This window comes from Xiphias gladius, chromosome 17 (genome assembly GCF_016859285.1).
Source record: "Xiphias gladius isolate SHS-SW01 ecotype Sanya breed wild chromosome 17, ASM1685928v1, whole genome shotgun sequence".
Lineage (NCBI taxonomy): Eukaryota > Metazoa > Chordata > Actinopteri > Istiophoriformes > Xiphiidae > Xiphias > Xiphias gladius.
In genome coordinates this window covers 8,692,053-8,716,465 of record NC_053416.1, presented here as the reverse complement: position 1 = coordinate 8,716,465, position 24,413 = coordinate 8,692,053, and the positions used below count along the sequence as shown (strand labels likewise).

At 41.2% G+C, this 24,413-nt stretch overlaps 1 protein-coding gene across 2 annotated transcripts; it reads right to left on the bottom strand.

Moving 5' to 3' along the window:
* Positions 1 to 1,087: 1,087 nt before the first annotated feature.
* On the bottom strand, positions 1,088 to 17,543 carry smg6 (SMG6 nonsense mediated mRNA decay factor). Of its 2 annotated transcripts, XM_040150051.1 has the most exons (19): positions 17,390 to 17,543; positions 13,997 to 16,397; positions 13,611 to 13,803; positions 12,273 to 12,383; positions 11,608 to 11,714; positions 11,096 to 11,174; positions 10,710 to 10,820; positions 10,205 to 10,420; positions 7,503 to 7,564; positions 7,206 to 7,351; positions 6,649 to 6,762; positions 6,172 to 6,346; positions 5,219 to 5,438; positions 4,859 to 5,038; positions 4,466 to 4,633; positions 3,897 to 4,041; positions 3,439 to 3,701; positions 3,209 to 3,290; positions 1,088 to 3,111 (listed from the first exon to the last, which is right to left on the bottom strand). In XM_040150051.1, exons 1-19 carry the CDS (start codon positions 17,478 to 17,480, stop codon positions 2,981 to 2,983), a joined length of 4,995 nt encoding a protein of 1,664 aa, XP_040005985.1. In that variant the 5' UTR covers positions 17,481 to 17,543; the 3' UTR covers positions 1,088 to 2,980. The 2 variants fall into 2 exon arrangements, with proteins under 2 accessions (XP_040005985.1, XP_040005986.1); XM_040150052.1 differs by lacking the exons at positions 10,205 to 10,420; positions 10,710 to 10,820; positions 11,096 to 11,174; ... (3 more) ...; positions 13,997 to 16,397; positions 17,390 to 17,543 and adding an exon at positions 8,519 to 9,313.
* Positions 17,544 to 24,413: the final 6,870 nt, after the last annotated feature.

The following is a 24,413-nucleotide window of genomic DNA, read 5'->3' as shown; positions in this document are numbered from 1 at the left end:
AGCATCTGTCCCACTCATCCTTTCTGAAGATGCACATTCACATATAGCTGCTTGTTATAGAAGAGGGAGTTGTATCATGTAAAAGCAAATACGAGGAAGCCCTCAAGCACTGATCTTATGCTACTGGTACTTAGAGTGCACTGACTGACTTTGTGGGCCTCGCTATTTATTATCAGTTTGAAATTTGACCATATATCAGCCCCAAGAATAGAATATCAGGACTGAACCAAAGCAATTAAGTCTTTTGAGGCGTGTCTAGATAATGATCATGGCCATTAAATTTTTGTTTTTCACAGACTTCGCAGATGTCTCCTCGGTCATTTCAGTACAGTTGATCTATGCATTTCTAAGCGTTTGTCTCTTTGGTGAATTTATCAAGACATTCCCTGTATTGAAGGGATATATTCAAAACTCAAAAGTCTCCTTTGTTTCATCACTTTAACCTGTGTAATCTTCAACTATCACATGACGGCACACATGTAAAGGTTTTGTTATGTCAGTGATTTACTTAATTTAAATTAATTTTATTATATGTAGTATACATTTTGTTTCTTGAAATCATTTTAATTATCTGGGCCTATGAATAGATTTGATCACATTTTACTGTGTCAACATGTTTCTGTACTAAATTAATTGTAGTGTTGAGTAATTCATTTCTCTCAAGTATTTCAACTGTCCAAATGTTTTGTTATAATCCAATGTTTCATTTTGTGATCTAAATGTACACAAAAACTTAAGACCTGAGCTCTGTACGCTGCTACTTTTAAGTTTAAGATAACGTGAATAAAAATATTAAGATCTTTCAGTCCAACACAACCATAGGCTTTTTTCACAGAAGACATTTTGACAGTCCACAGAGGGAAAAGCATAGGTGTAAATAATAAAATGAATGATGGCTGAACTCCATTTAGATGCTTTGATTTTAGGATCCTGGTATTGTTCATGCTGGCTCAACGTCACAGTCATGGCTTATTGGGACACTTGAGTATAATAGAGGCATCGTTAATGTTTGTAGTAACATCTGTGCTTTTCCTGTTATTACGAGTCAAAATGTCTTTTCATCTTCATATTAGTAAGGTAAAAACAATGCGTTGAAAACATTTTTAATGATGGACTATGAAAATGTCATTTGTGTTATGTCGATTATGTACTACATTTGCTCCAACAGTAAACCACTGAAGCAGTGCCACTTAACAGAAGCTACAGAATCCGTAAAAAAACAGAGGTGCTGAAAAAGAAATTAATAAACCTGTCTGACAGTTTACACAAATACCGAAACACCAACTGTTGACAGAAGTAGTACAAGTCTAGCTGAAAACACACAGGACAAATAGAAAGTTGGAAAGCCACTTCATATGATTAAACTATGGCGAGGGAATGATGAATTGTGTATGATGTAACATAACAGAGGACAGAGGTGATTAAATCTATTTTGGAATCCAGACATTGTCTCAAAAGTACACAGAAATATACAGACCTAACTCAGAATCTCCTAAACTGTCTCTCGAAGCAATGAAGAGCAAGCAAAGTCGCAAACACAGATAACTACCTTTGTGTTCAATGTTTGTTGACGATGTGTTAGTGAGGTATTGTTTGATCTCAATGGAAATTTTACAGGCTGTAATTTGTGGTCTTGTACCACATGTATTTTATTTCAGCTAAAGAAAAGTGAATACCTGACCTTGGAAAAAAAATTATGAAAAGGTAAACTGCTGTGGTGATACGAACTGAAAAGCACAAATAGACTGATAGACACCAGTGATTCTCAGTAATAATGTATCTGCAAAGTCACAGTCAAGAACCAAACCCTCACATTGTGGCTGTCTATAGGAGACCTGGGTCAAACAGCATTTGGAAATTTTTGTTTCAACTGTTTTAAGCATGGAATTTTGCTCAAATTTTGGCCAAAATTCCTAAAAGTTAGTCAATGTAGCATCATTTTATAGAACTGAAAACTCATCACAAACCAACTAACTAGTCTTCATATATTAAATAGCACGCATTTTATACTGCTCAAAAAGCACAGATTAGTTATTTACAAATACATTTGCACCCAGGTCTGGATTCAATAAATTACGGCTCACACTGGAAAACTTTGCAGATGCTTATTATCTGTCTGTTTAAAATAGAGAAATGGCCTCCATGAAGGAAACAAAACTTTTTACATGGGCTCGAAAAACAAGTTGAAAAAGAGAAAGATAAAAATAAACCAGTATCTTTTGTTGTTGACTTTTTAAAAACATTTTCTCACAATACCCAAACTTAACTTTAGCTTCGAGCTGGAGAACAACCCAAGTTACCAAACAGGCATAAGGCACTTCCTGGTTTAGCAGGAAATACCAGACCTGCTTGCGATTCCTTGGTGGTGCTGAGGTTTCATGAGGGCTCTTGACTGAACCTCACTACAATCAGCCACTCTTTACTGTACTGACACAGACCCTTCCAGCTGTGTTTTTTCTCTGCCTTACTTTCTCTCAGCTGTGCTGTAGAAGCCACAGTAGTCTATGAGGCTGTGCCCTCAGAGAAGGATGGAGATGCCAGTAATGGCCTTCAGTACTGATGTCTTTAATCCATTAAATGACCATAAACACTCTCCCTCTCTCTTGCTCATTCTATCATCAGCCTCAAATTTTAATACTGCTTGCAGAGTACAAATGCACTAACTAGGTGCAGAGTCCAGCCTTCCTGAGACTTATCAAGTCTCCCTGTCTCTTTCTGTGGAAGCTCACTGATCTTAACACATACATACACACACACACTTCATCACAAGAGGGAAAAGCTCACTGAAACCACCCTGGTCTCACTACATTTGCTTGTATTTCATAGGTAGTGGTTCTTTGCTTTCTTATTCATTTCTTCTCCCCTTCATTATCTCCTCCTCTTCTTCTTCTTCTTCCTCTGCTTAAGTGTGTCTTCTCTCTTGGCTGGGTGGCAAGCTGGCTTCAGCTGTTGGGTTCCTTTGATTCCAGCTTAGCTTGGTTCAGCCCACTTTGGCCCAGCTAAGGAAAGCAGGGATGTCTCGGACTGGGACGTTGCGGGTCAAAGCTTTGACGCGCAGGTTACGGTCATCTGTAAGGAGTACCACCTCTCTTTGGAGCCTCACTGTCCCATCTGTGTGGGGGGGTGGGGGGCAGTAGTAAGAGATACACTCACAAGACTTTATTTGAACTTGAATGAATGAAACTTGAATGAAACTTATGATACATACTTCTCTGATCAGGCAGGAAATCTTTTGCCTTGTCTTTGCAGTAGTGGAGACAGCATGATAGAATCACATCATCATTGTTACCCTGAAGAAGAACAGAAAACTAAATTACTGCTTCCCAGCAAAAGAAAAGTCTTATTTCATTGCACAATGTGAAACCGAATGAGCAAAAAAGTAATAAACAAAATAAAATGAAACAATACATCTGGGGCAACATTTATTTGGGCTCTCACCTGTTGTCCAGAGGTGTCTTCACTGCGAAAGGCAATAGACTCAAGCTGATTTCCTCTGCTTGTCAGGGCTCTGAGGCACGGTTCCCTGGCTTCAAATCCTTTCTCTAAGATAGCCACTGCCAACCGGGCCTTCTCCTGCACAGACCGCACATGGGCCGCACTAACATTATAGTTGCCACGACTTCCAGTGTTGCGCCCTCCTGACCCCACTCCACCAACAAAGTTGTCCTGGCCTTTAGCCAAGCCATCTAACTCTGTAATCACTGAGAGAGAGAAAACACATCATCACAACGCGAGTAAACATAAACAATTTCTTAATAAACGCCAGAAACACAGGGCTATTCTTATAATTTTTAACATGTCACAACACCACAATTTAATCTTCCTTCATCCCTCTTACGAGTGTTCTCATACTTTAACTTTTCCCTCTTTTCTTTGTTTCTGTGTTTCAGTCTTACCGATGAGTGGCACAACTATTATGTATGTTCCACACTGAAGGAGTTTCTTCAGTCCTTCCAAATGATCAATGAATCCATTGGTGTCTGGAACCAAAAACAGAGGCCTCACCTCCAGCTCCAACTGTCCACCTGTCTGCAGCACTGCCTGGGACACAAACACGTTAAATATGTGAAATTCAACTCTACCACAACATGGTATAACTTGACTATGTACAATCTTAAGAAACAAGCATGACCAGCAAGAAAGAAATTCTTTCCATATCACCTAAAATGCTTTTGCCATTCACACAATGCAGAATTTGAGCATTTCAACATTAGCCTATAGGGATTTTCAGAACAGAAATGCATTATGAGGTATATCTATTAAGTCCTTTCAGTGAAAATGCATTAGCAACTGAACAGTTCATTTTTGTTGTTTAAGGCAGCAACTAACCATTGTTTTTCGTCATAAATTTAGCATCTTTTTACATTATTTGCCTAACCTATAAAATGTCAGACATACAATTACCATTACAATTTATTTCCTAATTTAAATCATTGTTAGGTAGGTTTGTATATGCCAGTTTTACCTGTATTTTATCCCTACGCTTCTGTTGCAGTGCCAGTTTGTTGGCGAGGGCGTGGCGTCGTGCTTTCAGCTGTCTGATGTCATTCTCACTGTCTCCCGCCTCCTCATCATCCTCCTCTCCTTCGGATGCAGAGAGAGAAGACTCTGCCTCGACTATGACATCATCAGCCTGCCAATCAGATTCAGACAATAATCAGACATATTTTCAGCAATTTGCCGTCCACTACTTTCAACAGCCTCAGCTGAACTGCGACAAAAATTTACTTTCAACATTTACATAAATATGTGTGGGTCAAATTTTGAAAGAAAGGAGTGCAATCAGAGAAGAAAACAACAGAGGGAAATAAGTAAAGTGAAAAAGGAATAAGAGTGAAACTAGGGGTAAAATAGTCACCTCTTTTTCTGTTAGAGAATCCTGCCTGCCCCTTGTATCCACTGAGTGGTTAGCTGCAGGAGAAGTTGCCACAGAGATGTATTTGCCTCCCTTGAAAGCCAACAGAGGCTCTTCTTGTCCACACAAAGCCTCCAGAAAGTACTTCAACACCGTCACTCTCTTACAATCTGCTGCTATTGCCTGAGGACAGAGGATTGGGATATATGTGCATGAGAACAGAAGGACGATGAATAGGGGTACATAAAAAAGGGGACAGAAGAATAATCAGTCAGTCATTATCAGTAATTGAACAACAGCAGATGTATGTACCAAAGCATCAGAGTTACAGCATAATGAAATACACCTTTGCCTTCCACTCACCATGTCAGTAAGCCTGTCTGTGTAACACGGCTCCTGTGGTGCAGCCAGCAGTGGTACAAAACCAGCAAGCAGCCTGTCTTCCTTCAACTGCAGCACAGTCAACTCCTCATCTCCCTCACCTTCATCAGTGTCGATTTTGTAAAGCGGGACTTCCCCATGGTCCACACGTGCCAACACATTACATAGGTCAGCCAGGCACTGCCAAACATCAGGGCTGCAACTTGATAGACAGCAAAAGCCACAAGTGGTGGTAAGGAACGGGTATTTCAAAGAACTGCCGTCTGAAGAGAGCTGGTGTGTGCGCGGTTTGTGTAAAAGTACCAGTAGAGGCCGTGAGCAGATCCAACAGATCAGCCTGAGGTAGTAATTTGATGAGAGGTATCGCTCATAGTAAAAACCTACAGAGAATTTTCACCTCAATCTGCAGCTTCCCTCGGCTTTACAGGGCTTTATAATAAGTTTCAAGCTACTATTTACTTGTCTGGCCTGCAGCTTTATGGTTTTAGTGCACTTTCACCAGTCTCATTGTTTTTTTGTCACAGCATGTAGCTGTTTTCAATGAAAAAGCTCTAAAAACCCACTGTAAACTACCTGCTCAGCACCAAACAGCAAACAGACAAAGCTGGCGGCTAGCTGGTAAACATCATGGAATATTTAGCAGCTCAAGAGCCAGATATTTTCCCCAGTAGTTGGGACCAAAAACAGAGCTAAAAGAACAGTGAATACTGGACTTACATTCATCAGATGGCCAGAATCGAGACTTCAAATGAATGATAATGTTGCTCTGTAACTGTTCAATGAGTAAGTGAGCAACTGTTTGCTAATAGGTTCGCCTTATCAACTTAAAGGATGATGAAATGAATATGCTGTGTTCACAACTTGTTTCCACTGCCCTGAAGTATCAAAAAACAAACAAAAAAAAGAAAAACTTATTGCAGGTCTTAAGTACTCACTCTATATTCCATGGTGGGGGGTTCCACTGGTCTGGGTGTCCCAACATCCAGTCAGACCAGACCTTGATGCTTGGCAGTAGTTCTCTAAGGTCCAGTGGGAAGGCAGAGACCCTCACCATCCCGTCCAGCTCCTCCCCTTTACCCTCCTCCTCTCCATCTGCCAAGGGGACTGGTTCTGAAAGAAAGAAAGAGGAGACACTTTTCAAATACAACACATAATTGTAAAAATTCAAACAAAAACAACTAAAACTCTCATTATGTGTAAAACAGGCACATTAAAACAGGAGCATATAGACTGTGATGTGCTGTGGGACAGTACGGTAATTGTTTTCTTTTAACTGTTCATCTGATACAGATGAAAGTACCCTAATACTAATGTTGACCTTAATTTCAAAGTACCTGAATTACACATGAGTGTTGGGACAACTTTAATAAATGCTGCTGATCAAATACTTGTGGAGCTTACTGCGTGTGTACCTGCAGGGGTATCCCTGAGCAGCTCTGTGCAACGCTGCACCAGTAGTGCAAACATGCCGAGACCCAGGGCAGTGCTTTGCTCTTGTAAAACGGACCGCACTTCCCCTTCTTCACCTGACAAACAGAGACATGAATTTGAAAAAGTACTTCAACACACTGCATCAATTACTACCAATGACTTGTGTGCAGCCCCAGCATGTGTGTTCATGTCCTAAATGTATTCAAGATGGAAAAAAGAACTGCATGCTCTATTTCATAATAAAGAACTTGCATGTGAGAAGATAAGATCAAAAAAGATCAAAATCTAAAAGAGCTGTTTTTAACTCTGCAATGGCCACTGAAGGTCCAACAAGTTATCATGTTATATTTTTCTTAGTCATTTTAAGCCACATTTTGCAATAAATTAAATCCATGTTAATAACCTACATATGAGTAAAATAAGTTGTGCACTAGTCATGCATTTGTATTAATTTTGCAGATAAACACAATGCATTATCATTTTGAATCAATGTTTGTCGCTTCGTTATGATGATGTGTATGGGTGTATGCAGCATTACCTCTGCTGTGGGCATTGTGTATGGTAAACATGTTGATGGTGATGATCTGAAGCAGGGGTGTGCTTCCCAGTAGGGAATGGCCATGCTGGAGCAGCGTCCTGAACTCCTGCAGAACACGGCTCGCCACTCCAGGGAATGACTCCATGCTGCATAAGCAAGACAAACACGTTCATAAAAATACAGAAAAACAGACAAAGGCAACCAAAAAAAAAAATACATTTTTAGATTATATTCTCAATCTTTCAAATGCATTCAGTCCATGAATTTATGAGCTGGAATACATGAGACATAACTCACCCCACTTTAGTGAAGAGCTTTCCATGTGCATGCAAGAAACTCAGAATGAACCTCTTATTTAGCTGGAGAAAAAAAAACAAAACAAAAAAAAAAACAGGTCAAATGGTCAAAAGAAAAAAAGCATTACTAATCTTTGGCCAACAGTTTTATTTGGCTACAAACTCGACAGCAAATGACAAGAAAACACATCTTCCAGTGATAAAGCACATGGAGAGGTTTGGAGCTGATGTCACAGAGACAGTATATTGGGGAGAGACAAAACAGATTTCTTAAAAAGTAAAGAAAGTAAAATGAAAATAGCACAAAGCTAGTTCTCGCATTTTATTAGGATATTTACATCTTTGTTTAGAATCACTGGGACTCCTATACTGCATTCAAAAAGAGGTACTTTTTTTTTTTTAAAGAGCACACTGCACAAGAAAGCCAAACTGTAATTTTATACTGGAATGTGAACAAGAAGACAGTGGTGGAGAAAATTGTGATCTTTCACTAGAAGAACTCACTCCCGACCGCAATAAATTATTCGCTGTGTAATGTTTAATAATGAATCAAATCAGAGCCAGGACATCTTAAATCAAAAACCAGACTCTCACAGAAACAAGCTATTTGTGTTTAGCTTGTAACTGAGCCAGCTGATATGGTTGGATGCCACCTGAGCACCTCCCATTGGTGGGGTACTGGACCCACACACTTAGGAAGACATCTCCAGAAAGACCTAGGACCTGCTGGAGAAGATATACAGTGGCTTCAGAAAGAGTGCAGACCCCTTCACTTTTTGCACACTTTATTGTGTTGTAGATTAAATTGGGAGTGGATAAAATGGCAATTTTTACTCATCAATCTACACTTCATAACCCATAATGACATACTAAAACATTTTTTAGAAATGTTTGCAGATTTATTAAAAATAAAAAACTACTTTCATTTTCAAAATTATTCAGACCCTTAATTCAGTCATTTGTAGAGGCTCCTTTGGCAGCATTTACAGCTTCCAGTCTTCTTGGGTAAATACCTACAGGCTTTGCACAACTGGATTCAGGCAGTTTATCCAATTCTTCCTGTGATATCCTCTCAAGCTCCGTCAGATTGGGTGAGAAGCGTGTGTGAACTGCCATCTTCAGGTCTCTACACAGTCTGTAGGGTTTAAGTCTGGGCTTTGGCTTGGGCACTCAAGGACAGTCAGAGACATGTCCTGAGGCCACTCCAGCATTTTCTTGGCTGTTTGCTTCACTTCATTGTCTTGCTGAAAGGTGAACTGTTGCCCAGTTCTCAGGTCACATGCACTCTGGAGCAGGTTTTCTTCAAAGACCTCTCTGCATTTGGCTGCATTCATCTATCGCTCAATTCTGACCAGTCTCCCTGCCCCTGCCACTGAGAAGCACCCCCACAGCATCCTGCTGCTAACACCACTATAAGCCAGGTGATGAGCAGTGCCTGGTGTTTGCCAGACAGTGTGTGCAGTTTTGTCCAAAAAGTTCAATTTTTGTCCTATCAGACCAGAAAATCTTGTCCCTCATGCTCTCGAAGTCCTTTAAGTGCAATTTGGCAAACTCCAAGCATCCTGTCATATGCCCTTTACTGAAGGTGGCATCTGTCTAACCATTCTGCCATACAGGCCTGGTTAATTGTGTTGCTGAGATGGTTATCCTTCCAGCAGGTTCTCCCATATCTGTGGCGGACCTCTGATGCTATGTTAGAGTGAGAAATGGGTTCTTGGTTGACCTCCCTGACCAAGGCCCCTCCTGTCATAGCTTGTTTTTTTTTCCCTGACAAAATGTGAATTGCAGGACCTTTTATAGAACACAGGTGTGTGCCTTTCTAAACTATTTCCAATCAATTAAATTTGCCACAGGTGGACTCAAATCAAGTTCTAGACTCATCTCAAAGAAAATTAAAGCAAAAGGGGTGCACCTGACCACAATCTGAGTGCTACACTAAAGGGTCTGAATGTGTTTGTAATAAGAGATATCATTTTTTGATTTTCAATAAATTTCCAAAAATTAAAAAAAAAAAAAAAGTTTTCACTTTGTCGTTATGGATTATTGTGTGTCAGAAATTGCAATTTTATCAATTTAAAATTAAAATTTACAACACAATAACGTGCTAAAAGCAAAGAGGTCGGAATAGTTTTTGTATCTCCCAGCTATCCCTTGTTTCTGCCTCAGTGTCATTCGGGAGGCACTGATAGAAATTGTCCAGGAAAACAAATGGTGAATCACTGCAAGCAAAAAGAGAAACAAACCGAAAGGGCCATATAAAAAAAGATGAAAGGGGGGGTTAAAAACATCTTTGAAACATAGAAACATCAATGACAACAAAAGATTAATGGACAGAAATGAAGGCCCAGGAAATACTGTAAAAGTAAAAATGAAATGATGACAGAGGGAATAAATGAGAATGAAAAGAAATGAATGTAGAGTACATACTGAATGAGAGGGAAAAAGGAAAGCAGCAGAATAATAAATTAGATTTGAAAGAGGAGAGGGAAAATGAAACTCCATAAAACAGCTTGAGACACATCTGCAGGCACTAATGTGCCTGTGTATTAAGAAAAAAAAAATCTCCATACAACTAACATTAAAAATACCTGTTAAAAGATATGTACACAGAGACGGAGTGTTTTTCATGTAAAGGCATATGATACATGAGACTCAATGTACATGTGTTTGGGAGAGAGAACGAAAGGAAGAAAGAGATCTTACGTCACTAGCGCTAAGACTACCCAGCTCTCCATCCTGTTCAGAGTCTCTGCTGGACTCACTCCCTCCTCTCTGGGAGGACGGGGCTGCTGCTTGTCCGCTGGGGCGAATCCAAATCTCCATACGTGCTCCCTCTTCCCCTCTTCCCCTTCCTCTTACTGCTGGACCCCTGGAACCTCCTTCATGCTCCTGCCTTCTCCTTCGCTCAAGCTGCTCTACCTACAACAACGATATCTGTAAACAACAAGCACTTGCGCTGCCTTAAATCTCGGCATAATCACTAGATAATAGTAAATTTATGTTATGCTAATAAAGGTAATTTATTAAGATAATAATTGCGTCAACACACTAGTGCATCTATGTCATTACATTTTTCGTAACATCCCCTGACATCATTGCTAACAAACCACAATGGTTTCTTAAAGCTTTGCACTGATGTCACAAGTTTTTGTTCCAAGAGAAAGGTCAATCACCTGGCACAAGTTAATGAACGAAGTGTGTGTCTAACCTTACGCTTAGCTTCTTCAAACAGACTCATCAGGCTTTCCTTTGCAGTCAGGATGGGGTTGGAAGCTGCCAAGCTGCGCATGTAATAATACACAGCATCCAACTTCCGCTTCTGAAAATGAGAGCAGTGGGATGAGTGTAAGAGGAAGGAGGTATCCTACAAAAAGCTGTACACTGGGGATGGGTGCCAACAGATCATTACACAAAATATAGTTGTATTTTTTAATTATCTCAGGGGCATGCCAAGAGAAATACAATCAGTCATAAAAAAGTCAAAAACCCAGTTAATTTAATGCCAATGATTTAATTATGTCTGCACAGAAGATTTTCTGCTAAATATCCAAATCCCAACTTTCTTTCCCAACTTACTTTCTACATGTGACTTACTGTATAGACTGCCAGCAGGGCCAGCTGGTTATATGGTCGTCCATTTTTGGGGGCAATCTGCTGGGCTTTAAGGTACCAGCTGAGAAGAAAATGGAAATGTTATGTCATGAGATACCATCAGAGAAATTCTCTGAGATTCTCATCTAATTGGTAATATACAGCTAGGAAGGAACTTTCTCTATTATGGTACAAAGTCTTTAGCAGGTAGCATCTCAGGAAAAGTCCAGCACTGAGAAAGTTATAAAAGCCGTCAGAGATTGAGACTTGTACAAGAATTTTCAAAAATAAACGGGACTAAATGAAAACCAGTCCTCTGAGAGAAATTAAACAGGTGTTAAAATTGTGCCACAGCAAAAAGGATAGTCTTGACCCCTCGCTCTTAGACTTTAGGGTTACCAGATTTTGACATTGTAGCCTCTTTCAAAATGAAATGTTTAATCCTAATACACAATGCTCTTTAATGCGTGTAAGAAATTTCACAATACCTGGAGAATGCTCAAATTACAGCCTACCTGCGAGCCTTGCCGTAGTTGGCCGAGTCACTGGCTTGTTCCCGGTAACGTGCTATATCTCCCTGACAAATCATACAGCGCTGAGCACTAATAAGTGCATACTTTACCTGTAAAAGGAAATACAAGAAAAAATTTGACAGTTCACTACATTTAAAGTTCAGTTAGAACATATTATTATAGCTTGTAACTGAGCCAGCTGATATGGTGGGATGCCACCTTAGCACCTCAGTTACAAGCTAATTTTATACATACATACATACATACATATACTATATATATATACACACACACACACACACACACACACACACGTATACACACACACACACACACACATATACGTATACACACACACACACACACACACACACACACACACACACACACACACACACACACACACACACACACACACACATATATATATATATATGTATGTATGATAAACAAGTATTAAGCATCTAAGTTGCTGTCAGCAACTATATTGCTAGGAACATATTAATCTGATCACTGACTGGCTCAATGGATATACGATAAATATAAAATAAATATAAATTCTTGTAAAAGTCTCTCATAAATGTGTGACTACTTTGAAAAAACAAACTTTTGAACACATGTTAAGTGCCCAGACAAACACACACAGACTAAAAAGAATATTGCTGTACCGTTTTGCGTAATGGCCGAGCCCTGATAGCCATGCCATCCATGTAATCCTCTAACTTAAACTGGTACACTGACTGCAACTTCTGAAGCAGCGCATCAAAGAATAGTGCTCCCTGTAAAACACAGACGATGATCACAAGGGACAAGTTAAATTACAGTGAAGAAAAAAAAACCCAACTGAATTTACTGTGGCCTGTTACCACTACAAGAAATTAAAGCTGTAAAATGGTTTTGGACACAAACATTTCCAAGCTTCATAGACAACATATGAATACACTGTGTATACTACATACTAATATACAATTTTGGGTTTACTGGTCCCAGTATTTACCCAAATACTAAGCAAGATCACTACTGTACAATCCAGACCTTAACTATTTGGACAGTTACACGTTTTTTTTGGTTCTTCAGCTCTGTGCGTCAGCACATTCAATTTGAAATAAAATAATGGATACTACATTAAAGTGCCAAGTCTCAGCCTTAATTTACGTCAATACTGAAAGAACTGTGTGGGAGATAGAGCCTTTTAACACATAGTACCCAAATTGCAAGGGTTCCAAAGTAATTGGAGACTTGGCTGCTAAATGTTTCTGGGCAGCTGTGTGTCATTTCAAGGATTGTTCGCGCACACGCACAAACACACACACAAAGCGTATACAGCAGCATTCTGTGTGCTCGGAATCATCCAAATACATCAAAGCTTATTGCACGACATTTCATCAGTCTGCAGGACAATTATCCTAAACATATGGCCAAAGCAACCACAGAGCTTTTTCGGGGTAAAGAAGTGGAATATCTTTGACTGGGCATGTCAGTCACCTGATCTCAGTCTGACTGAAGGAGGCTGCATTGAAGCTCTGGGAGAGCAACACCAGGGAAGATACAAAGCTTCTGCTGATGTCTATGGGTCAAAGATTTCAGTCAGTCATTGACTGCAAAGGATTTTCCACAAAATATTAAATATGATGATTGTTTGAATTCATGTGTACATGTCCAATTAATATGAACCCCTACACTTTGGGCAGTGTGTGTGAAAAGAGCTATATCTCCAACAAAAATCTCTCTACACAGATGTAAAACCACTCAAATTAAAGCAGTACCCATTATTTTAAGCACATAGCTGGAGAACAAAAAATGTGTAACTGTCCAATTACTTACAGTCTGGACTGTATATCCGATAAAGTGGCCAAAGAGACTGCAAGTATCTGTCTTGACGCATGTTCAAACAAGATACCTGCAGTAAGATCTTCAATGCTAGACAGGCACCTCCCATCCTGCCCCCTTGCAATAAACTCATTTTGTGAAACTTGCCCCATCTGAATTTTCCACACATGCCTTACCTCATCAAGCAGCGTGAGCAACATATTCCTGATATGAGGGGTGTTGTCATAGGTGGGGTCTTTGAGCAGCTGCCGGAAGCGCTCTATGACCTGGTAGAAGACATTCTTCCATAAAGCCTGATCCACGTTCTGAGAGTCTGAGAACTCGATGTCTGTGAGGATGACCTGCTCATAAAGCCCCAAAAGGTCCGCTCTAGAAAACAAGAAGCCATAAAAGGACGGTGCTTTTTCTATATGTCTAATGGCTCAGTTCTGTTGAAGTTATTATTAACCAGTCCCAAGGGGCAACTGACAGCCAAACAAGTAGTATAAGACAAAAGACTGAAACATAAAACACACAAACAGAAAAATGCCTGTAACACACATCTTTTCCCCCAAATCCTTACCTGAGCTGGGCCATGCGATCCAGTCCATCAGCACTCACTCTTTCCCTGGACAGCAAGTTACTGAGCTGGAGCTCCTGTGCATCTGCAGCCCTCAACAGCCTCCCCAGCTCCCCCCTGGCTTGTTGCTCCATCTCTTCCAATGTCAAACCACCTCCTCCACCTGGCTGAGAATACCCTGCTCCCCTGTAACTTCCACAGAACTGAGCCACACCAGGGCCCGGGTACATGCCGTTAGGGGGAGCCAATTGGTAGGGCCCCATATGATAAGGATATGGATAACGCTGGCTGCTGTTGGTGCCGGGATTATGTGGGTTACTGCTGGGCATGGGATAGCAGTAAGGGTTGTCAGAGTTTTGGAATTTGTAGTAGGCCATGGCAGCAGCCTGCTGGGATCGAAAGTGCTCACCCTGCGGGACCGGAGGACTGCCTGCTACCTCATCGTCTGTGTCCAGAAAATGAAGTTGTCCATATCCAGTCTGAAGATATATAGGCTGTTGGAGAGATTTATGCTGTGAGGATGGGGTGCTGCTAAGAGCAGGTTTCTGGTCTGGGTTATTGGGATCCCAGAGTCGTCTCACGCCTCCTCCTCTGCCTCCCCTACTACTGCAAGCTGCTCCTCCCCTAATTCCACCAAAAAGGAGTCTTTGCCCACCCTCAGGTGAATTTGAGATGTCTGTGCGGGCTGGAAGCACCAGGATACCCCCACCTCTGCCACGAGGAACCGAGCCTTGCTTGCAATGTTGTGCATCCCCAGTATGTGACGAGGTACCGGAATGTTTCTCAAGAGAAACCCTTAGGATTCCTCGACCTCCACCTTTGCTTGCCTTTGGTCTGTTGGTGTCTTCCCTCCGCCTCGCTGAATTTAGCTCTTCCTCCCCTCCTCTTCTTCTCCTCCCTCTATCTTCTGCTATGTCACTCATCTCACTCCCTTCCAGTGATTCTGAGGATGATTCCCCGTTAGTTGTCCAGCTCTGTAAATGACTCCTTCTTCCTTCCCCACTATTAGCCAGCTCCTCTTTGTTATTGTGCTTAGGCTGCAAGCGTGGCCACTTGGTACTTTCCACATGCATCCCTAGTACTGGACCATCCAGACTGGTAACACTGCTGGCTGAGCTACTGCTGTAAGTTCTATTCCGTGAGCGTCGAATATCTGATTTGGAATATCGTTTTGAGGATGGTGTTGTGATGTTTGCATTGGATTTGTGTCTATCAACTCTTTCTACAGTCCTGTCTACATTTTTTTCTGTCCTAGCACCTCTCTCAGCTTCTCTAGACCGGTTGTTGTTGTTGTTGTCTCCTTTTCTGCTGTCTTTGCAATTCTCTCTTCCTTTGTTTTGATGTGTCTCTCCTGTCTTACCTGGTTTGTTATCCTTATCTGCTTCTCTCCTCTCTCTCTCTTTCTCAACTTTCCCCTGGTCACTCTTTCCTCCACCACCTACTTCACCTTCTCCTCTTCTGAAATCCTGATGTCTCTCCTTTTCCTTCTCCCCTCCCCTTTTCCTGCGGTTTCCCTTTTCCCTTTTCTTCTCTATCTTTTCGTCCTCCTCTTTTGTTCCTCCTCCTTGACCTTGTCTTCCCTTATCAGCCATTTCCCCTCTGCTGCAATGTAACTCTTCAATATCTTGGCCTTCACATCCCACTTTACCTCTTTCTTTTACACTGAGTTTTTCTACTTTGCTAGTAATTTTCTCCACCGAAGCATGTGATGGTAATGGAGGTTTTTGTAGATCTCGGCTTCCTTGTTTTCTGTTTGTCTCACTCGATTTAGACAATTTGACATTTTCCTGTATACCTTTTACTTCTTTACCTTTCCCTCCCCGCTTCTGTGTAGATGTTTTTTTGTTTCCCTCCATTTCCCCTGTACTCAACTGGGATTCTAGCTCAGTTTTCTGCTCATGCTTCCTTGGGGGAGGTTTGTCCTGCTCTCTTCCACCACCACAGTCTTTACCTTGGATGTTCCTCCTGCTCCCAGGTTGATAAAATTCTCGGTCAGGTTTGCGGGCTTTCTTTGCCTGCTTAGCAGGTCCAGCGGGTTCCTGGTGTTCTCTGTCATTTTCAACAAAGCCTTTTTCCTGACTTGGTTCTGTTTTAGTCTGTGAGTGGCTGCCGTTTCTACAGTTCTGAGTGTTACTACCGTCACCTCTCATTCTGTCTTCTTCCCTTTTGTCGGTATCTATCCCACCATCTGTGCACTCTAAAACTTTCTCAGAGACACTCTCTTTCTCACTCTGTGATGGTTTATCATGATCATGTAAATAAGTGGCCGGGGGATCACTTTGACCAGTTTCTCCCTCCTCACTGTCACGGTGACGCCGTCCGTGTCCAGCTACCGGCTGGTAGCGCTGCAGATCAGGACGCTTTCCTTCACGCCTCCTATGTTGCTTTGGTAGGTGTTGGTCCTCTGGAGGAGGATAAATACACAGAAGTTAAAAGGCTGAGAGTCAAAGTCAGACATTAACACAGTAGATGGAGTATGGGTATAAAACAAATATTGAGGAGATATGCTGTTTCTCTTCTTGTCAAGAAATCCCATGCAAAGACCAAATACAACAATGCCTCAGACTGTCAATGAGTACTTTCCAACTTCACTACCCTGTCTCTGATGCTCAGCCCCAAGCCCAACAATTTCCACTGAAGAAATAAATCTTTTAAGGAGGAAAACAGACATGCCTATGTTGACACACTGATGCTAACGTGACCCACCACAGCAACGCTGCATTAATTGCACATGAAAAAAGTAACCTGTTTACAGCGTTTTACAAATAGAAGCGAACTACCTTACTAGCAGTGTCATAAGAGCACTGCCTGAGTTTAATTTGGAGAAAAAAAAAACAACGGGAACTGTGCAGCAACAAATAACAACAATACTTCCCATAACGTAAGAAACACAAATCACTGTTTAGATCACTTTTTATGGTGAGTTTTCAAACAAACCTTCTGTAAACATACATACAAATAAACTTAACTGTAGTGGTCCGTTCACGTTAGCTAAGTACTCTAACGTTAACTAACGAATAACGTATACAAGTATCGAGCTTGTCGGTCCTAACCCAATTTAACGTTACTTCCAAATATTAAGGACAAACTCCTTCTATTGATGTACTTAAAGTATAATGAGTAAAAATAAATAAATTGTACAGAGTATATTCAAAACAGGGTTCAATTTTGACAACAGTCGTGCATAAATTACGGTTGAAAGGGGCGTTTAAAACAAACCGCGCGCGACCAAAGAATGGACAGGTAGCTAAGTTAGCTAGCTAACAACATTAGCTGGGTACAAACTTAGCAACTCTGTTGTCTACTTTCAGCTGACTTATGATACTGCTTCGCGCGAATTTATCGACTTTTTTTGCGAATGCACCCCTCCCTGGCTTCTGGTTCACTTCCTCTCACCTTTCTGACAGTCAATAATGTTATCTGCATTCGACGCTTCAGCTCGGAGTTCCGCAGCTGAGATACGCACTCTGTCCAGTTCGTTCGCCATCTTTGCTTTGACTAAAACAAACACAACAAGTATGGTGGCACAGCGGGATCAAACATGTTCATCGGGTGACGTAGCAGCGAAGGCAGTCGGGTATCGTAGTACGTTAATGTAGTTCGCTCTGTTTATTCATACGTTTTCAGATGCTTTAATCAAGTAAGTGTTTTTATCAGAAATTTAAAATTTTCCACTCTGGGTAAAAGTCTGTATTCAAGGTTTTACTATTATACTACTGTTATGCTACTATTATATTATGATTTACCATAGGCCTAATACAATTAATATTAGATAGATAGAGATAGATATTTTTTGATTGTGCATTTTAGTCTTTTTTTTTCCTCTTAGATTGTTCAACTGTATTTTTTATTTATTTATAATTCCTGGTTTTGTGTTATGTCAAGCTCTTGTGATCCGTATCCTATGTTTGCTGTATTCTGTATTATTTTAACATTTTTAAAAACTATATGGATTTTGTGCTGGTTGCTTATTCGCAAAATCCCTTTATTATAGAGAGCAGATTAACAAGTTAGAGTACCTCTCCACCAAATCTGTTTGATATAGATATGATCTGTGATACTAGAGTGTTTGATAATGTTTGCACAAAGTTTTCCACAACACATTATTGCCATTCCAATTAGGACCATGGTTAATTTCTGGCTTAAAGACTATGTCGGTAATTTTTATAAACATTTTCTGTTACAATGTGAGAAGATGTGTGTCATTTTCAAATGTGTAGTTGTGTAATTCTTACGTAGGCCTTGACCTACATATGAAGCCTGGGGGAATGGGGGCTTAAAGGTTTGCACATTATATAAAGAAACAGACGGACAGATATACTGCAGACATACATACGAATTGTGCTCAATTCCACACAATATCCACTAGATGTCAGGATTGATTACTTTACTCACATTTTTATTTAACTGTATTATTGTCCAACACTTTTGATTGGCCCAACAATGAACTTTCCGTCCATTTAAGTAATTTCTATGAGTGTAGTGCAACATCGCCTCCTTACCACATCTTTTCTCTCTTGTCTTCAACACATGACTTTGATGTGAACTTACTTGACAAATTGCATGAGGGGGCGTGGAGGGGAATTGTGGGGATTGCATGGATCAAATGATATAAACATAGACAGAAAGGCTGGATACTGTGAGTTTGTGTGTGTGTGTGTGTGCCTGTGCATGCATGTGCATATGGGGGGTGGGTGGGGGGGAGTTCATGCAGCCATCATCTGTGTGGCTGATGCCAGAGTAAACAGCTTCATTTCCCTAGCAACACCAAATTAAAGGGCCAGAGTCTCTTGCTCTTCCCATAAATCTCCTACGCACAGGTCTTTATCCAGAGCCAAACCTCCTCTTTTTCCACACGCATTCCTTCATTATGTCACTAAATTATTCATCCAAGGTGCTTGGCTCACTTCTTTGGCATAATAATCAGGAATGTCTACACATACTTATGTGTGTGCAGATTACTTCTTTCAGTGAAAGAAGTTACTTTTGTCTAACTTAGCTACTACCAAATTATAAAGCAGGCATGCAACAGAAAGATAGCAAGAACAGCAGGAAGAACTGGGCTAATTATATATATATTTATATATATATATCTACATAGACCATGTATGTATTTATTTAATACATTATTCTTTTTTAATTGTACATGATTTGGTTTTACTTTCACGGTATTGTCTTATTTCATTATTGTTGTCTCTTACTGTGTTTTAATAACCAATTTTATATTTTATGTAAAACACTTGAAAGAAAGGTGCAATGAAACAAAGGTTAAAGTAAGATGAAATGTTGATGATTATTATCATTATTTATCATCATTATCATTATTATCATTTTTAAAATCCTCTCATTTCTGTCATCAACGCTGTCTCCGTTCTTCATTTTATAATTACACTTATTTCAATGCGGTATAAACAACATGCCACAGTGTGTGAATGCAGAATGCTGTTTTGATGTAGTGCTAGCAGTGTCTCTCGATGAAGCACTGGCACACCAGGGGTTGTAGAATGTTTCGTGTCTGCAGTGGAGAGGTGTGAGAGAGGGAGGGGGGCTGCCGGAAGTGGTGGGTGTGTGTCTCCCTGTGTGTGTGTGTATGTATGTGTGTGTGTGTGTGTGTGTGTGTGTGTGTGTGTGTGTGTGTGTGTGTGTGTGTGTGTGTGCAGAGTTCTGATTGTCAGTGCTGCACCAAAGTGCAGGTGGAGCAATGCAGGATGATAAGAGACACAGAAGGACAGAGAGGGGGAGGCAGCGAGGTAGTGAGGGAGGGAAGGAGGGAGACAGGGAGAAAGAGGAAGCGAGGGAGAGCGGTGAGGAGGCATGATGCAGGAGGAGAGGAGAGAACGGGAGGTGGAGAGACTGTGAATACAGATGAGAAAAGCGGGGGAAGCAGGGAGTTTTTGCAGGTGAATTTCTGATACCAGGGGGTTTCTCCAGCCCAATCATATCTCGATCTCTCCTGCCCCATCTCATTTTCTCTCTCTCCCTCTCTCTTTCTGTCTATCGCTCTTTGTCTCCCCCCACCGGGACACCAGGAGGTGGGAGGAGATGACTTTTAGAGATGACTGGAGTGGTGGAGGAGTAGGACAGATGGGGGGGATACAGTCAGCAGAGAATGGTGGAGACAAGAGTGGGACATTGTGGTTGAGGATGGACCAGAATGAAAATGCTGCAGGGCTGAAAAATGGGTAACAAATAAAAGAGAATGAAAATTGCAGGGAGAGGAAAGTGAGTCGACTGAGATGTGTTCCTCAGCTCGAGTAGTGAGAGAGACAGAAATTAAAGAAGGTGTGTGGGTAGGACAGACAGACATACAGACACAGAGAGCCAGAGGCTTTTGTGACGCATATTTGCTGGCACTAGATGTTTGGAGTATATCCATTCCAACTGCTTTTTAATGCATAATTCACAAAAAGAGATAGAGGGGTCGACAGGGGAGGAATGAACAGAAAAGACAATATGAGATAGAGTACATAGAGCAATGTGTCAATGCCAAGGAGCCAGACAGAAAATAGAGAATTTTAAACAAAGACGTCCAATGCTGAATGTAACACAGAGTGTGGCAAGGAAGCTATTCACAGCATTTGGTAACCTTATTCAATAAAAGTTTTATTAAAGCCTCGTATAAATCTTAATCAAAGATCAAAACTTCACAAACACTGCTTCTTAACCTTGTAATATACAGCTTTTCCCTTATTTCCCCTTAACTATGTTAGCTTGCTCCAACTACTCATTGAAGCTGTGTAAAATACTCAAACCCCAAATGCTTTTAATGGCATCACATTTCAATCCGATAGAAATCCACGTGCCACACATTTCCCCAAAATCCAGCCTTTGGTTGGGATCATCGCTATAAAGTTCTGTGCATTTGGGCAATGTTTGGCTGCAGCCAAGATTCCTGTGTTGAACAGTAGCCTCCAATATAATGGTTCCACAATCTGGAACCAGTTAGACAGCCCTAGGCCAAATATTATGTTTTAATTGATTGTTTTTTAATATATGAATGCAGGACTCCCTGGAAAGCAGTGTTCATACTGAAATACAGTAAACTGACGACATACACTTACATGGAAACTCCTGCTTCATTTTTATTATGCTGTGCATGTGCAGTATACATATTAGGACACGGCGTGGGCTTTGATACATAAATCCAGACACATATAAATATTCCCTGTTATCTGCACTGAAAATTGATCAACGATCCCCATGCAGAACTCACGCAAACAGATGCACTCGCTCACTCGAACACTGACACCACCCTCAAACATGCAAACACGCACAAACGGCTGCCCACACTTGTACACGCACACATACAGCTGGCATTGCACGTTAATTACATTCAGCATATGATTTTGGCATAATGGTGTGAAGTTTAGTGTGAGTCACTGTTGGAGTTACAGCAAACGAGAAGAGACGGCGTATGACTTTGCAAAAGGACAGACCATCTAGGCATCCTTTGCCACCGAAGCTCTGTAAATGTAACGAAATCATGTGAATAATCTTGTCGTGCCACTTCAGGTGAGTCAGTTTGGCTGGAGCCATTCAATTAGCTCCGTTTGCCGAGGAACGCATGTCACTGAGGAAGCATATGTGCCATCAAACACATGCTTCTTCCACCTCCTCCATCACAAGATGATAGAAACACACACAAACATATTCAAAGTTTCCGGCTGGGCATGGGTTCATAGTATCTGTCTCTGCTTAGGCGTGTCTGAGTGGGTGGATGTGGAGTTGCTGCTGTGTGTGAGCGTGGGTTTGCGATCTCACACATCTTGTAGGCAAAGAGGAGCGCGGAGACAGTGGAGGGAACGATGTGGGGGCGAGAGGGGTTTCACTAATAAACACCCACTCTTTCCAAACCTCCATCTCAATCTGACACACACCCCTACCCCCACTACCACCACACACACGCACACTCTCCCCCTCCCAAGCTCTCCTTTGACAGAATCCTCATTACGGGCAGTCTCACTGGGACTTCAGTATGAGTCAGAATGGGGGAAGGGGAGGTGGGTAGGCAAGGTAGGCGGTTGTGAGGAGAGAGAAGAGTGTATGGGAGGGATGAGTTTTTATTTTTCTTTCTCTCTTATCTGACTGCATTCTCTGTTTGGAATACAGATGAGGAGATAGAAAGAGAGCCAACAACTTGGCCGTGACAGACAGATAAGAGTTCTGAACAGGAAATAATCTGCATCCTGATTCACGATCCATCTTCGAGATACGGGCATGTTGTCTGTTGAACACGAGTTGAAGGCGGACTGCCCGTGGGCGTTTGGTCGTTTGGTGTCGAAACAATACGCAAAAGGTTAACAAACGAAACACATCATCCAGAGCATAATCCCGAAGTGCCATGATAAAATTTACAAAACTGCTGAAAGGATTAGAAACAGAACAAGATATGGTAGCTGTGTGTGTGTTAGTGGCACTGTGGGGCTAGTAGTAAGAGGGAGTGTGAGATTAGGGAGGGAGTAAGTGATGAACTATTTCATTCACACTTTTTCAATCATTCGTCTCCCCCTGTGCTTGCATATTCATGTGGGGTGTAGTATAAGGAAATTGGACTGTGCGTGCTTGTGTACACAGACACGCTTATCAAATGCTTACCCTCCACCACACGTCAGCACATTTATATTGCTGTTTGATTGCAGTCAGTGGAGATTCTACAGCGCTGAGGCCCAAGGCTAAGAGACTGACATTCCTCCTCTTCTGCAATCATCTCTGTGGCAAGCTCGCGCTAAAAGAGGAAGAAAAACAGAGCACAGGTCCCGAACAAAATGTACTAACAGTGTGAATGAAATTTAATGTTTGACTTGCCACGGTGGGCGTACCTTTTACCTGATTTTTTTTTACCATGCGGCAAGGATGTATTTTCTTCTGTAAAGTGATAAACATGCATCTCAGTGGGCTGCCACTAGTGGGGGCATGAATGTAGATTTTAAATTCAAGGGTGGAGTGAACTATAGTCCACACATCTATTCATATTGCGTCATCCTTCAAACATCATTACAAGCAAAGAATCATAGATCTCCTTGCTTAGAGACACCCTGCATATTCTTTATAACAAATTAGGTCTATAGGTACGATTGTTATGGGAAAAATCTGCTAATTTCAGTTTCAAACAAATATCTGATGTCCTTGACCTTATTATTGTAATACTTAGTAATACAAAGTGAAACATGTCAGTTGTGTCACAATTCAAACCCATCTCAAGCGCTTGAATTATCTAAACTGCCCATAATCTAAGCTATCAAAGAAAACAACCCCTACGATGGTTAAAACTATGGCCATGTGTCTTGGTGTTTTTTTGTCTTGAGATACTGTTGGAAAACAGTGGGATAGAGATTGGTATAGGGTCTTTGGTTGGAGTCAAAGCGGGGGGGCGTTGTGGTTATATGCACTGTAAGCACTGGGCCAACAGGATGGCCCATGTGTCTTGGTGTTTAACATAGAAATAACTTTCATATAAAGGCCAAGGTCCAAGAGTGCTTTGTTCTTGAAATGATTTTAAACCATGTACAAACACAGAAAACTTGGAGTAGCTCATATGGCATTAATTTAATGACTAACCATATGGGCTTACAGTTTTTGATTTAAGTATTACTTCACTTTTATTCGAATGGCAGGTTTCCATGTCTGAATGAGAAAACGTCCCCAGTCTGCAGGAAAGTCGGCGTCAGGCTGACTGAGGACGGAAACCCTGGACCGTGGAAGGTTTAGCTTTTGACCACATACCATGGCCCTCCTCAGCGAATGGAAGTGCAGAAGTGCAGAAGTCACAGGTGATGGTAAAGGAGGAGAGATCGTTCGCTCAAGGCTGGGTCTCTAATTCTGAGTATGAACGCCCTCGACTTTGACACCTGTAATGCCACCTGATAAAGTTCTATTCCCTGAAGAAAATATAAAGTGGGACACAGTTGAAGGCTTCAGCAAAAGCAGAGTAAATGAACCTTGAGTATTGAATATTTTGGCACAGCTATGTGTTCGCAGTGTCAAAAATCAGTCTCAAAGCTCAAGAAACTCTGGAACATTTGGTTTTGAAGTCCTGGCAGACTCTCGACAGGTCAAGTTTGAGGCCCAACGAGAGTGACTTTAATAACCCTGACGTTATGGTGTTGATAAAGGAGGACGAGGTCAAATAGCACATCATCGCTACAGGCTGTCTCCCTGCTGTTGAGTTCAACTAGAATTTAATTCAAAATCTGAAAAAAAACTGAAACTATGTGAATTTTCTTTTTTTTTTGGGGGGGGGGGTGTATCTTTCCTTTTAGAGGGCTCTAAAGGGTTTTCGTTTGTTGTGTCTGTGGAAAGTCCAGAAACGTATTAACAGTTGAGAAATGTTAACCAATCAAAACGAATGTCATTATGAATACCATAAAGGGGGTATTCATAATGAAACGTTTCAAATTAAAACTGGGAGTGAAAAGGGATT

Excerpts from the sequence above, each read along its gene's own strand:
- smg6 (XM_040150051.1), bottom strand. The coding sequence starts at position 17,480 with ATGGCGAACGAACTGGACAGAGTGCGTATCTCAGCTGCGGAACTCCGA. Across the intron at positions 12,384-13,610 it reads TGCTCACGCTGCTTGATGAG|GGAGCACTATTCTTTGATGC; the intron begins GTAAGGCATGTG and ends TGTGTTTTACAG. Across the intron at positions 7,352-7,502 it reads AAGCTCTTCACTAAAGTGGG|CATGGAGTCATTCCCTGGAG; the intron begins GTGAGTTATGTC and ends TTGCTTATGCAG.